Source organism: Scyliorhinus torazame, chromosome 21, assembly GCF_047496885.1.
Source record: "Scyliorhinus torazame isolate Kashiwa2021f chromosome 21, sScyTor2.1, whole genome shotgun sequence".
NCBI lineage: Eukaryota > Metazoa > Chordata > Chondrichthyes > Carcharhiniformes > Scyliorhinidae > Scyliorhinus > Scyliorhinus torazame.
In genome coordinates, this window is record NC_092727.1 from 2,581,462 (window position 1) to 2,595,213 (window position 13,752).

General features: G+C 51.1%; 1 protein-coding gene across 8 annotated transcripts in view; it reads left to right on the plus strand.

Annotated features, from left to right (window-relative positions):
- LOC140398101 (ubiquitin carboxyl-terminal hydrolase 2-like) overlaps positions 1 to 13,752 on the plus strand; it is a 328,354-nt gene extending 314,602 nt beyond the window's left edge. For all 8 annotated transcript variants that reach the window (XM_072486349.1, XM_072486348.1, XM_072486353.1 and 5 more), the window contains 3 exons: positions 1,288 to 1,395; positions 8,855 to 8,975; positions 9,372 to 13,752. In XM_072486349.1, coding sequence (XP_072342450.1) covers positions 1,288 to 1,395; positions 8,855 to 8,975; positions 9,372 to 9,459 — 317 coding nt within the window. In that variant the 3' untranslated portion in view covers positions 9,460 to 13,752. The remainder of the gene's footprint in view (positions 1 to 1,287; positions 1,396 to 8,854; positions 8,976 to 9,371) is intronic.

Below are 13,752 nucleotides of genomic sequence, written 5' to 3' on the forward strand. Positions count from 1 at the left end.
CTGATGTTTCCCTGATTGTAGGTACCAGCCCACGCTGAAGACAGGTTGTGTAATCCCAATCATTGCAAGCCAGAAACACACAACTCATTAATGTTTGGTGTCTCTCGTGTTTATTCTATCTCTGTTTAGTTGTGTATCTCACTCTTGCACTTTTTCTCACACACGCCGTCCTGTTCCCTGTGACATTGTTCTGCTGGTATTCTGTCATCTCTCCTTCAGTGAGTACTGATCTCAGCGGGATATGGGTTGCTGGACACTGATCCTTCCTGGGTGACCAATCCACGGGCAACAATAAACCTGGGGCTTGACCCCCCCCCCCCCGCGCCGATGCCGGAACCATGTCAGGGTGGAGAATCCGTTTTGGCGCGCAAAATCGGGACAGCCGCATGTTTCGCAATTCCCGGCCCCCCGAAAATTGTCGTACTCTGAGTACGCCGTGCCGAGTATCCACCGCCTTGGGCCCGCCCTGCGATGCTCCGCCCCCGACCGGCCGAATTCCCGACGCCGTGGTTTTAACTTGGTCCGTGATCCTCGCGTGGTGGCTGCGGACTCAGTCCGGGGCCGCCACAGTCGGGGGAGGGCCAATTGGCGGGCTGGGGGTGGGGGGGCTTCATTCGGGGTTGTGAGCAATGTGTGCGGGCGGTCTGGGGCGCGCAAGAGGCCGATGCGGGGCACTATTTTGGCGGTCCAGGTCCGTGGGTGGAGTCCGCCAGGATCATGGCGCGGCCGCTTGAGACCGCCGCCGAGCGAATGCGCGGCCTCTGACCCGGAAGTGCAGGGGACGGTATCGGCAGCTGGAGCTGCGAGCTCCACGACAGCTGCCTGCTAGCCCCCACCAGTTTTCCTGGTGTGAAAGACCACAGTTTTACCGACGGCATGGGGGACATAGTCCCAAAAACGGAGAATCCAGCCCAGATTTCTTACTCAACTGATGAATATTCAAGTGATGGTGGTGTTGACTAAGTTACTGAATGTGAGGGGAAGGTGTCCCCGGGTGGGTTTCGAGTCTGGCTGTTTTCTTTTCTCCCCCCAACTCAGAAACCCTGAAGCTGAAAGTAATGTTCTGAGTCCCAGAACTGTCCTGATCCCTGAGGCAGAATTACTCACCAGGTAAATGTGGGGGAGCTGATCCAGGCTTCCAAATACCAATTACTCAATGTTACTTAAAATTGTTCCCAGGCTCCTCTGCCCATTTTTTCACTGTTGCTTTGTTTGATATCCCAGTGGAAAACAGGAATTTATCTGATTTTTAAAAATGTATGAACCTTGACTCAGCATTTATTTCAGATTTGAAGCGATTCTCCGAAGCTCGGATTCGCACCAGTAAACTCTCTACCATTGTAAATTTTCCACTGAAGGACCTCGACCTTCGAGAGTTCTCATCCGAAAACAATGGTGAGTAATGGGATGGTTGTATTTGTACAGAATCTGTATCACACATTTATCAGTATGCATCATGGTCCTGGTATGATGCTGTGTCGGCCGCCCGGCGTGTGGGCCGCCCGGCGTGTGGGCCGCCCGGCGTGTGGGCCGCCCGGCGTGTGGGCCGCCCGGCGTGTGGGCCGCCCGGCGTGTGGGCCGCCCGGCGTGTCGGCCGTGTCTCTGGATGTGCGCCTCAGACAGGATTCTGGGTTCAAATCCCACTTCAGGACCTGGGACCAAAATAATCAAGGCTGACGCTCCAGTACAATGTGGAAGGAGTACTGAACTGTCAGTCGTATCCTCTAGTATGATGAGAAATTACACTGTGGCCCCATCGAACATATCCCATGGCACTATTTTGAAGAAGAGATGAGGAGATATCCCTTGTGTATTGGCCAATATTTATCTCCATCTGCAATACAAAGATAAACAATATCTGGTCATTCTCACGTTGCTGTCTGTGGGGTTTTGCAGTGTGTCTGTGGGGTTTTGCAGCGTGTCTGTGGGGTTTTGCTGCGTGTCTGTGGGGTTTTGCTGCGTGTCTGTGGGGTTTTTGCTGTGTCTGTGGGGTTTTTGCTGTGTCTGTGGGGTTTTTGCTGTGTCTGTGGGGTTTTTGCTGTGTCTGTGGGGTTTTTGCTGTGTCTGTGGGGGTTTTGCTGTGTGTCTGTGGGGTTTTGCTGTGTCTGTGGGGGTTTTGCTGTGTCTGTGGGGGTTTTGCTGTGTCTGTGGGGGTTTTGCTGTGTCTGTGGGGTTTTTGCTGTGTCTGTGGGGGTTTTGCTGTGTCTGTGGGGGTTTTGCTGTGTCTGTGGGGGTTTTGCTGTGTCTGTGGGGGTTTTGCTGTGTCTGTGGGGGTTTTGCTGTGTCTGTGGGGGTTTTGCTGTGTCTGTGGGGGTTTTGCTGTGTCTGTGGGGGTTTTGCTGTGTCTGTGGGGGTTTTGCTGTGTCTGTGGGGTTTTGCTGCGTGTCTGTGGGGGTTTTGCTGTGTCTGTGGGGGTTTTGCTGCGTGTCTGTGGGGGTTTTGCTGCGTGTCTGTGGGGGTTTTGCTGTGTCTGTGGAGTTTTGCTGTGTCTGTGGAGTTTTGCTGTGTCTGTGGGGGTTTTGCTGTGTGTCTGGGGGTTTTGCTGTGTCTGTGGGGGTTTTGCTGTGTCTGTGGGGGTTTTGCTGTGTCTGTGGGGGTTTTGCTGTGTCTGTGGGGGTTTTGCTGTGTCTGTGGGGGTTTTGCTGTGTCTGTGGGGGTTTTGCTGTGTCTGTGGGGGTTTTGCTGTGTCTGTGGGGGTTTTGCTGTGTCTGTGGGGTTTTGCTGTGTCTGTGGGGTTTTGCTGTGTCTGTGGGGTTTTGCTGTGTCTGTGGGGTTTTGCTGTGTCTGTGGGGTTTTGCTGTGTCTGTGGGGTTTTGCTGTGTCTGTGGGGTTTTGCTGTGTCTGTGGAGTTTTGCTGTGTCTGTGGAGTTTTGCTGTGTCTGTGGAGTTTTGCTGTGTCTGTGGGGGTTTTGCTGTGTGTCTGGGGGTTTTGCTGTGTCTGTGGGGGTTTTGCTGTGTCTGTGGGGGTTTTGCACGTGTCTGTGGGGTTTTGCTGCGTGTCTGTGGGGGTTTTGCTGTGTCTGTGGGGGTTTTGCTGTGTCTGTGGGGGTTTTGCTGTGTCTGTGGGGGTTTTGCTGTGTCTGTGGGGGTTTTGCTGTGTCTGTGGGGGTTTTGCTGTGTGTCTGTGGGGGTTTTGCTGTGTGTCTGTGGGGGTTTTGCTGTGTGTCTGTGGGGGTTTTGCTGTGTCTGTGGGGGTTTTGCTGTGTGTCTGTGGGGGTTTTGCTGTGTCTGTGGGGGTTTTGCTGTGTGTCTGTGGGGGTTTTGCTGTGTGTCTGTGGGGTTTTGCTGTGTGTCTGTGGGGCTTTTGCTGTGTGTCTGTGGGGTTTTGCTGTGTCTGTGGGGGTTTTGCTGTGTCTGTGGGGGTTTTGCTGTGTCTGTGGGGGTTTTGCTGTGTCTGTGGGGGTTTTGCTGTGTCTGTGGGGGTTTTGCTGTGTCTGTGGGGGTTTTGCTGTGTCTGTGGGGTTTTGCTGTGTCTGTGGAGTTTTGCTGTGTCTGTGGAGTTTTGCTGTGTCTGTGGGGGTTTTGCTGTGTGTCTGGGGGTTTTGCTGTGTCTGTGGGGGTTTTGCTGTGTCTGTGGGGGTTTTGCACGTGTCTGTGGGGTTTTGCACGTGTCTGTGGGGTTTTGCTGCGTGTCTGTGGGGGTTTTGCTGCGTGTCTGTGGGGGTTTTGCTGTGTCTGTGGGGGTTTTGCTGTGTCTGTGGGGGTTTTGCTGTGTCTGTGGGGGTTTTGCTGTGTCTGTGGGGGTTTTGCTGTGTCTGTGGGGGTTTTGCTGTGTCTGTGGGGGTTTTGCTGTGTCTGTGGGGGTTTTGCTGTGTCTGTGGGGGTTTTGCTGTGTCTGTGGGGGTTTTGCTGTGTGTCTGTGGGGGTTTTGCTGTGTCTGTGGGGGTTTTGCTGTGTCTGTGGGGGTTTTGCTGTGTCTGTGGGGGTTTTGCTGTGTGTCTGTGGGGTTTTGCTGTGTCTGTGGGGGTTTTGCTGTGTCTGTGGGGGTTTTGCTGTGTGTCTGTGGGGGTTTTGCTGTGTGTCTGTGGGCTTTTGCTGTGTGTCTGTGGGGTTTTGCTGTGTGTCTGTGGGGTTTTGCTGTGTCTGTGGGGTTTTGCTGTGTCTGTGGGGGTTTTGCTGTGTCTGTGGGGGTTTTGCTGTGTCTGTGGGGGTTTTGCTGTGTCTGTGGGGGTTTTGCTGTGTCTGTGGGGGTTTTGCTGTGTCTGTGGGGGTTTTGCTGTGTCTGTGGGGGTTTTGCTGTGTCTGTGGGGGTTTTGCTGTGTCTGTGGGGTTTTGCTGTGTCTGTGGGGTTTTGCTGTGTCTGTGGGGTTTTGCTGTGTCTGTGGGGGTTTTGCTGCGTGTCTGTGGGGGTTTTGCTGCGTGTCTGGGGGTTTTGCTGTGTCTGTGGGGGTTTTGCTGTGTCTGTGGGGGTTTTGCTGTGTCTGTGGGGGTTTTGCTGTGTGTCTGTGGGGGTTTTGCTGTGTGTCTGTGGGGTTTTGCTGTGTCTGTGGGGGTTTTGCTGTGTCTGTGGGGGTTTTGCTGTGTCTGTGGGGGTTTTGCTGTGTGTCTGTGGGGTTTTGCTGTGTGTCTGTGGGGTTTTGCTGTGTGTCTGTGGGGTTTTGCTGTGTGTCTGTGGGGTTTTGCTGTGTGTCTGTGGGGGTTTTGCTGTGTCTGTGGGGGTTTTGCTGTGTCTGTGGGGGTTTTGCTGTGTGTCTGTGGGGTTTTGCTGTGTGTCTGTGGGGTTTTGCTGTGTGTCTGTGGGGGTTTTGCTGTGTGTCTGTGGGGTTTTGCTGTGTCTGTGGGGGTTTTGCTGTGTCTGTGGGGGTTTTGCTGTGTCTGTGGGGGTTTTGCTGTGTCTGTGGGGGTTTTGCTGTGTCTGTGGGGGTTTTGCTGTGTCTGTGGGGTTTTGCTGCGTGTCTGTGGGGGTTTTGCTGCGTGTCTGTGGGGGTTTTGCTGCGTGTCTGTGGGGGTTTTGCTGCGTGTCTGTGGGGGTTTTGCTGCGTGTCTGTGGGGGTTTTGCTGCGTGTCTGTGGGGGTTTTGCTGTGTCTGTGGGGTTTTGCTGTCTGTGGGGTATTAATAGAATCATAGAATTAACAATGCAGAAGGTGGCCATTCGGCCCATCGGGTCTGCACTGGCTCCTGGAAAGAGCACACTACCCAAGCCCACACCTCTACCCGATCCCCATAACCCAGTAACCCCACCCAACACTAAGGGCAGTTTTGGACACTAAGGGCAATTTAGCATGGCCAATCCACTTAACCTGCACATCTTTGGACTGTGGGAGGAAACCGGAGCATCCGGAGGAAACCCACGCAGACACTGGGAGAACGTGCTGTCTGTGGGGTTTTGTCTTGCTGTCTGTGGGGTCTTGTTGTCTGTGGGGTCTTGTTGTCTGTGGGGTCTTGTTGTCTGTGGGGTCTTGTTGTCTGTGGGGTCTTGTTGTCTGTGGGGTCTTGTTGTCTGTGGGGTCTTGCTGTCTGTGGGGTCTTGCTGTCTGTGGGGTCTTGCTGTCTGTGGGGTCTTGCTGACTGTGGGGTCTTGCTGACTGTGGGGTCTTGCTGACTGTGGGGTCTTGCTGACTGTGGGGTCTTGCTGACTGTGGGGTCTTGCTGACTGTGGGGTCTTGCTGACTGTGGGGTCTTGCTGACTGTGGGGTCTTGCTGACTGTGGGGTCTTGCTGACTGTGGGGTCCTGCTGTCTGTGGGGTCCTGCTGTCTGTGGGGTCCTGCTGTCTGTGGGGTCCTGCTGTCTGTGGGGTCCTGCTGTCTGTGGGGTCCTGCTGTCTGTGGGGTCCTGCTGTCTGTGGGGTCCTGCTGTCTGTGGGGTCCTGCTGTCTGTGGGGTCCTGCTGTCTGTGGGGTCCTGCTGTCTGTGGGGTCCTGCTGTCTGTGGGGTCCTGCTGTCTGTGGGGTCCTGCTGTCTGTGGGGTCCTGCTGTCTGTGGGGTCCTGCTGTCTGTGGGGTCCTGCTGTCTGTGGGGTCCTGCTGTCTGTGGGGTCCTGCTGTCTGTGGGGTCCTGCTGTCTGTGGGGTCCTGCTGTCTGTGGGGTCCTGCTGTCTGTGGGGTCCTGCTGTCTGTGGGGTCCTGCTGTCTGTGGGGTCCTGCTGACTGTGGGGTCCTGCTGACTGTGGGGTCCTGCTGACTGTGGGGTCTTGCTGACTGTGGGGTCTTGCTGACTGTGGGGTCTTGCTGTCTGTGGGGTCTTGCTGTCTGTGGGGTCCTGCTGACTGTGGGGTCCTGCTGACTGTGGGGTCTTGCTGACTGTGGGGTCTTGCTGACTGTGGGGTCTTGCTGACTGTGGGGTCTTGCTGACTGTGGGGTCTTGCTGACTGTGGGGTCTTGCTGACTGTGGGGTCTTGCTGACTGTGGGGTCTTGCTGACTGTGGGGTCTTGCTGACTGTGGGGTCTTGCTGACTGTGGGGTCTTGCTGACTGTGGGGTCTTGCTGACTGTGGGGTCTTGCTGACTGTGGGGTCTTGCTGTCTGTGGGGTCCTGCTGACTGTGGGGTCCTGCTGACTGTGGGGTCCTGCTGACTGTGGGGTCCTGCTGACTGTGGGGCCCTGCTGACTGTGGGGCCCTGCTGACTGTGGGGCCCTGCTGACTGTGGGGCCCTGCTGACTGTGGGGTCCTGCTGACTGTGGGGTCCTGCTGACTGTGGGGTCCTGCTGACTGTGGGGTCCTGCTGACTGTGGGGTCCTGCTGTCTGTGGGGTCTTGCTGTCTGTGGGGTCTTGCTGTCTGTGGGGTCTTGCTGTCTGTGGGGTCTTGCTGTCTGTGGGGTCTTGCTGACTGTGGGGTCTTGCTGACTGTGGGGTCTTGCTGACTGTGGGGTCCCGCTGTCTGTGGGGTCCCGCTGTCTGTGGGGTCCCGCTGTCTGTGGGGTCCCGCTGTCTGTGGGGTCTTGCTGTGAGTAAATTGGCTGCCCCACGTCCCGCGTCACAATAGTGACTACACTTCAAAAGCAGCTCATTGGCTGTAGTTCACGTTGCAATATCCAGTGTTATTGAAAAGTGCTGTATAAAATACAAGTCTTTCATTTTGGTCAGACTGAGTTGTCCAGCTGCTCAGAGACAGCACTCTGCACATCAGTGGGATCATGAATTGAGGGTTCCATGCCTGCGACAGAGCTGGAGTTTTCTCTCGATGCTCTGGACTGCGAATCACCTCCGTTTCTGAATGCCAAAGAAATTAAATGAAATGAAATGAAAATCGCTTATTGTCACAAGTAGGCTTCAAATGAAGTTACTGTGAAAAGCCCCTAGTCGCCACATTCCGGCGCCTGCTCGGGGAGGTTGGTACGGGAATTGAACTGTGCTGCTGGCCTGCCTTGGTCTGCTTTCAAAGCCAGCGATTTAGCCCTGTGCTAAACAGAGTTAGAAAAGTTCCAATTATCGATTTTTAAATGTGTTCTTCACATTTAGGTAAAGGGTGAAAAGACATTGGCCGTGATCTACCCGAATGGGAACAGCGTCTCTTGGCAAGCTGTGTTTAGCGAGTGTTTCCCGGCGCTTGGAGCACTGAACAACTCCATGCTATCAAACAGGGCTCTGTTCCCATTCGGGGCCTCCGGGGAATTCCCTGCCAAGGCTGTGTTTTCTGCATAGAGAGCGCCACTCGCTGGAACTCCTCAGTACAGTAGAAAATCAGGATGCCATTTTTAATTGCAATCCCAGTCTCACAACCCCCCCCCGGATGACCCTGAACTACCCCCCCAAACCCCAACTCGCCTATAAGGGAAGCCTCAGGCCTGCCTGCACCCACACGGGGCATCCCTGGGTCCGATCCCCGTCGTGGGACAAATGCCAGCTTAGCACCTTTGCAGTGTCACCTGAGCACCTTGACAGTGCCAGGCTGGGACCCAGGTGGCACTGCCAGTGTGCCAGTGCCTGTGTGGCACCAGTGTGCTCCCACGAATGCCGTCCCATTTGTGGAGCCAGCACTAAATGATGTTCATCCAAGATCTCCAAGGCGAAGGGGTTAGATCCCAAAGCCAGCTTTAGATCATTCCCGTACCAGCCTCCCCGAACAGGCGCCGGAATGTGGCGGCTAGGGGCTTTTCACAGTAACTTCATTTGAAGCCTACTTGTGACAATAAGCGATTTTCATTTCATGGGAATGCATTTTTGAGTGAGACTAGCTGTCTTGCTCTAATAGGTAGCACAGTGGCTAGCACTGTTGCTTCACAGCGCCAGGGTTCCAGGTTCGATTCCCTGCTGGGTCACTGTCTGTACGGAGTCTGCACGTTCCCCCGTGTCTGCGTGGGTTTCCTTCGGGTGCTCCGGTTTCCTCCCACTGTCCTAATGTGAGCTTGTTGGGCGAATTGGACATTCTGAATTCTCCCTCTGTGTACCCGAACAGGCGCCGGAGTGTGGCGACTAGGGGCTTTTCACAGTAACTTCATTGCAGTGTTAATGTAAGCCTACTTGTGACAATAAAGATTATTATTATTGTGTGCAGATTTGCTAAAAGGTGATCCACCCACAATGGGCGGGATTCACATCGCGACATCTCGTGAGATCGCCTTAGATCTTGCGGGGCGTGGTGAGCCAGGTTGATCCCGGAAGAGGGATCTACTTCCTGCCTTTTGGATGTATCGCGCGGTCAATTCTGCCCATTGAGATCAAATATCCGGAGGAGTAGGGAGAGGGATTAAATTCACAAGTTTCCAAATCCATTCTGTATGTAGATGGAAAAAAGGATAAAAGTTTAATCGAGAGCATCAAAGGAAAGGATTTAACTGCGAGTTTATCAGCGCTGCGTCATGGAATATTCTGCCACAAGCCCAGAAATAAGTAAAGCTTCTCCCATTGTAATGGTTGCTATGGGTTGATTAAAATACAAAGGAACAATATGTTTTTCATTCTTTCTCTCGGCAGTTCATGCAGTTTACAATCTCTATGCCGTATCCAATCATTCGGGCACCACTATGGGGGGCCATTACACGGCGTACTGCAAGAACCCCCAGTCTGCAGAGTGGTACAACTATAACGACTCCAGGTGAGTCCCACCGCCCCTCCCTCCCCATGCTACACCCAAAGGCACTACTTCACCAATATTCACGGTGAATTGCAAATAGAGAAACATATTAATTTCTTCACGTCTGCCCTGTAGTGATGCTGAGAAAGGGAGCAATTTTGTTCCTTGCTCATAATAACAGTGCCCACCTGGAGTTTGACCAAGATCGGCCAGGATTCCTCATTCAGTGACCCTTCTAGAAAGGGCGCATTGGGGAGAATAAAATCTGCTACCAGTCCGAGAGCAGCCTGTCCTTTGAAAGCCATTGATGGAGACATTCAGCGTCTAATTAGCATCCTCAACTGGTTAATTGTTGCTAGAGGGGGGGGGGGGGAAGACGAGCTGTACAAATCATAAACTCTCTGTTTCTCTTTACAGAGTGACCCCCATGTCATCGAGCCAGATACGGACAAGTGATGCCTATGTTTTATTTTACGAACTCTCCTGTCCTTCCTCGCGGATATGAGTCTCCGGACATGCGAGAACAAAGCAGCTTAAACTGTCTTACAGCAACAGCGACGTTTTAACAGATCATCTCTCATGTCCTCATCGTGTAACACAAATTCCTTGACCAAGAGCTCAACCAACCAATGGCCAGATTGACAGCACCGGGATTGAGAGGGGCGGAGGAGGGAGGGGTTACGCAAAGGGCTCTTTCGCAAAATCCGGGGTCACCAGCCCTTCAGCCATTGACCGTTTCCAAAGTACAACCAGCACCTGTTGCAGAATGAACACAGCTCCGATCAGCTGCTGAAGTGCACTGTGTGCTGCAGGAGCTGCAGATTCTGCACCAGGCCTCTGTCTCGCTCTTGGAGAATGTTTATTTTCAGTTGCAGAATTTTTCTTGCAAGTCTTTTGAAACATTAAAACCACAAATTGTTACAGAGAGGGATAGAGACGATCTGTTGCTGTTCCAGATCCTCCGAATTACAAACCAGGGAATCGGGCTCAGGCCAATTATTTAAACATTTATTTATTTTTTGGGGTTTTTTTTTTGCAGTGACTTGCCTGAATGCCTCTGACACATCTGGTTAGAATCACCACCATCTGACAGGCGAACACTCCCAGCTCCCCTAACTGCTCTCCTGAACTGGGGGAATTGCCGTTTCGCTGTTTCTGTGACGCCTGCAAAATTATATTTCAAATAAAAACAAAACTCGCATTTAGTAAGTTGCAATTTCCGATTTAAGGAAGCTAACCAACTCTGAACTGAGATTTGGGTTACTAGGATTTACTGACAGGAGTAACATTTACTTGCCCAAGTTAATCAGCTTTTGTCGGAGTCCACAGAGAAAAGTCTCTGTGACTCCTGTTTTTGTTAACTGTTAGACGGAGCTAAAAATACCATGAAGCTAACAAGGGCCGAGCGTCTTAACAAAGGCACAGACTGTTTCCAATATCAAGACAGGAGAAGGGAGACTTAGTTTCTGGAATCAGTACAGTGATGATAACCTCTGAGTCCACAGCCCTTCCCGCCGCCGCAAGAGAACCACTCAATGACCAGAATATCCACAGAATCTATGGAGTCAGTCTGCAGGGTTCAAGCATTTTCTTTCTTCTTTCGTCCATCTGAAATGTGTGTCTGATACTCTGGGGAGTGACCATTTCTAACGTTCTGTCTCAGCTCTTTCCAGCTTTCCTTTGTTCTGTCTTTTCCTGCCTCCTTCCCGACCTATATCCTCATTCCCGAGGGACCTGTATCTTCCAGACACCATTTCTCACTTTCACCTCTTTTAAAGGATGTGATGGGGAAAGGAATTAAATTGAAAGAAGGAGACATGAAGGGTCAATTGTAACCTCACAATATCCAAGCTTTGCAGCTAAACAGATTGATTAGACACCATGTGAAACCTGGCCTCTATTGTTGCTGGTCAGCCCACAACCTGTCTATTCTACTTGAATATAGAAGGCAGCTTGGCCCAGGCATTCAATCAGTCGGCATTATCAGGACACTAGTCAAATCCAAACTTTCTGAAAGGTCCAATGGAGCTTTTAACCGTGACAAGACTACATGCGGCGGTGGGTATATATACTTGTGATTTCTGTAATAATAAACTACTTCCCAGTAGAAAGTTCTAATCAGGGCATATTTTACAGGACTCCAATATTGTGATTTTAATATTTGTCTAGTGTTAATTCTGCTCCCAGCAGGCCTCCACTCTTGATATTGAAAATGTGACTTTGATCTGTAAGACAAGGAATCACGTGGAATCGAAGAGATTAGTTTCAGCTCAAAAGGATTACAGAGAATGTGATTTTGCGCAGTCCCTGACGTCCTGTGATTGGGTTAATTGTTCCCTCTGTGCCTGAGCTATCATTGGGCAATTTCTAAAATGCACACACTGTCCATAGTGCTTCTTGGCCTTCATTGTGCAAGCCAGCAAATTGTTTAATTTTGCCCTTTTATTGAGGGAGGAGGTAAAGAAGGAATGTGAACAGATGGAGCCTCTACCTTCTGATAGCAGCAACATGTATCCCTTTTGCCTCATTACTTGCTTTTTCTCCACAGCTCCTAGTTGCCCTCCTCCATAAACCTGTGAGTCTGTACAGCCGATGTAACCTTTAACTCAGGTCAACTGAGGCTTGTCCTGTCTTCCCAGGCTGGCTGGCTGTGTGAAGACTTGCCCTGAGTGTTCTTGTATCTGGCCTTGCTCCAATCCTGTGCTCCTTCTGTATTTCCCTGAATCACATCTGAATAGTGATACTGTTTTCTTCAGTATTTATTGGTGACATGTTCTCCACTTTGTTCAGTTACCCCCTCCCCAGTAATCTAAAAGCAGCCACGTAGCTCGGGGGGGGGGGGGGGGGGGGGACACACACGAGACGACGACTCCTTAATCACCAACTTGGCAGCTGTAACATAAACACCGAGTCTCTGAAACTTGCCCAGCCCCACCCCTCAAACTTGGCATCTAAGAGTACTTTTAATTTTGTCTTACTAAAGAAAAGACTAGTTTTAATGTGTTAATTTTAAACTCTAATGCATGGAGACATGATGACTTCTAATTTGATATGTCGTGGGTTTCTGGATGTATCTTGTTTACTGTGTAAACAAGCATTGGATAAATTTTATATTATGTACATTGAGGAGTTGTACTTAAGAAATTTTAACTAAATATATATCTATAGTATATAGAATAACGGCTGTGTGGAAACACGTGCAGTATAAATATATATAAACCTATGCCTTGAAATGACAGCCTGGTGAGCAGGTATTGAGCAGTGATCTTTGATCTCGTTACAGTATGAAATTCTGTTTGGTTTATTGTTTAATTTAAATGAGGAATGTTGGGCGGGATTCTCCGTCCCGGCGTGCCAGATGTCTGGTTCAGCAAGCTGGCGGGATTCTCCGTCCCGGCGTGCCAGATTCCTGGTTCAGCAAGCCGGCGGGATTCTCCGCTTCGCCAGCTGGTCAATGGTTTCCCATTGTGGGGCAGCCCCTCGCCGTCGGGAAACACCCGGCAAAACGGAGCATCCCGACGGCGGAGAGTCCAGCCCGTTGTTCTTGAACTAAATGTTCTCCGGTCCCAGAGGAGGCTGGGGGTTAGGCTGCTGTGCTCACAACTCCCAGGGGAGAGGATACTTTGCTGAATTTGATTTTCTTTACATTTGTATTTTCTTTTTAAATGTTTCCCACACTCTGATCCTTTTTTCCCCCCAAGTTGATCAGAGTTGGGGGGGGGGAGATTTTTGTTTGCTTCAGACTTTTTCAGTCCTGATGTTGTGACCATTCCCCAACTTGGCCTTGAATCTGATGCCCTGTTTTCTCAAGTGTGAAATGAAGCGGTAATGTCTCCTTCCAATCACGTTGCAGGTTTAATCCTCGACATCACATTGTTCTGACTGATTAACCTCCTCACCTGACATGTTCTTGGAACATTGCAGGTGGCAATATTCAATCTCCGAAACAGACGGGGTTTTATTAATTTACACTGTCGCTGGCTAGTCCAGCATCTATTACCCATCCCTAATCTCCCCCAAAAGGTGGTGGTGAGCTGCTGTCTTGAATCGCTGCAGTTCCTGGGGTGTAGGTACATCCACAGTGCTGTTAGGGAGGCAGATCCAGGGAACACTTATAGGAAGTGGGAATGTTTGTGTTTTTATTCAAGCAAATGTTTTCACCTGCTCAGATTCTCTATTAGAATCTCCCCTCTCCCACCTGCTCAGATTCTCTATTAGAATCTCCCCTCTCCCACCTGCTCAGATTCTCTATTAGAATCTCCCCTCTCCTTCCAAACAATTTCTTAGCTTTCGCTTGGTTTTCTCCCCATGCAGTAACTCGGAATCCCGGCACGGTCACAAACACAGAGTGCAGCAGGTTCCACAGCCTGCCTGGGAGGGATGGTTCACAATGGTTCTCTCGCTCTCTCTCTTGTTAAAGGGACCATGGCAGAATGAGGAAAAGGACAGGGGGAGAAAACTGGCCGTAGCTGCTCCTTGGGGCACATAAGTGGGGTTTGCAGCTGCAGTGAATGTTGGGGAGGTGTGAGCACGGTAATGCTGTGAAACTGGGAGCAGGACGTTCCACTCTGCCCACACTGCTAACCATTGGTATTACTTTCTTGTACTGTTTTATTTCATATTAACTGGAATGTTCTGGAAAAAAACACAATTTAGAAAAAGGATCTGCACTTTGTTGCTGCTGCTGTGCTCCTCAGCGAGTTTTATTGCAGTTACTGTCGCTCACTGAAGAGCTTGCGCATGCATCTTGTTTTTTAAAATCTACTTTTGAAAGAATAAAAACACTGTGAATATTCAA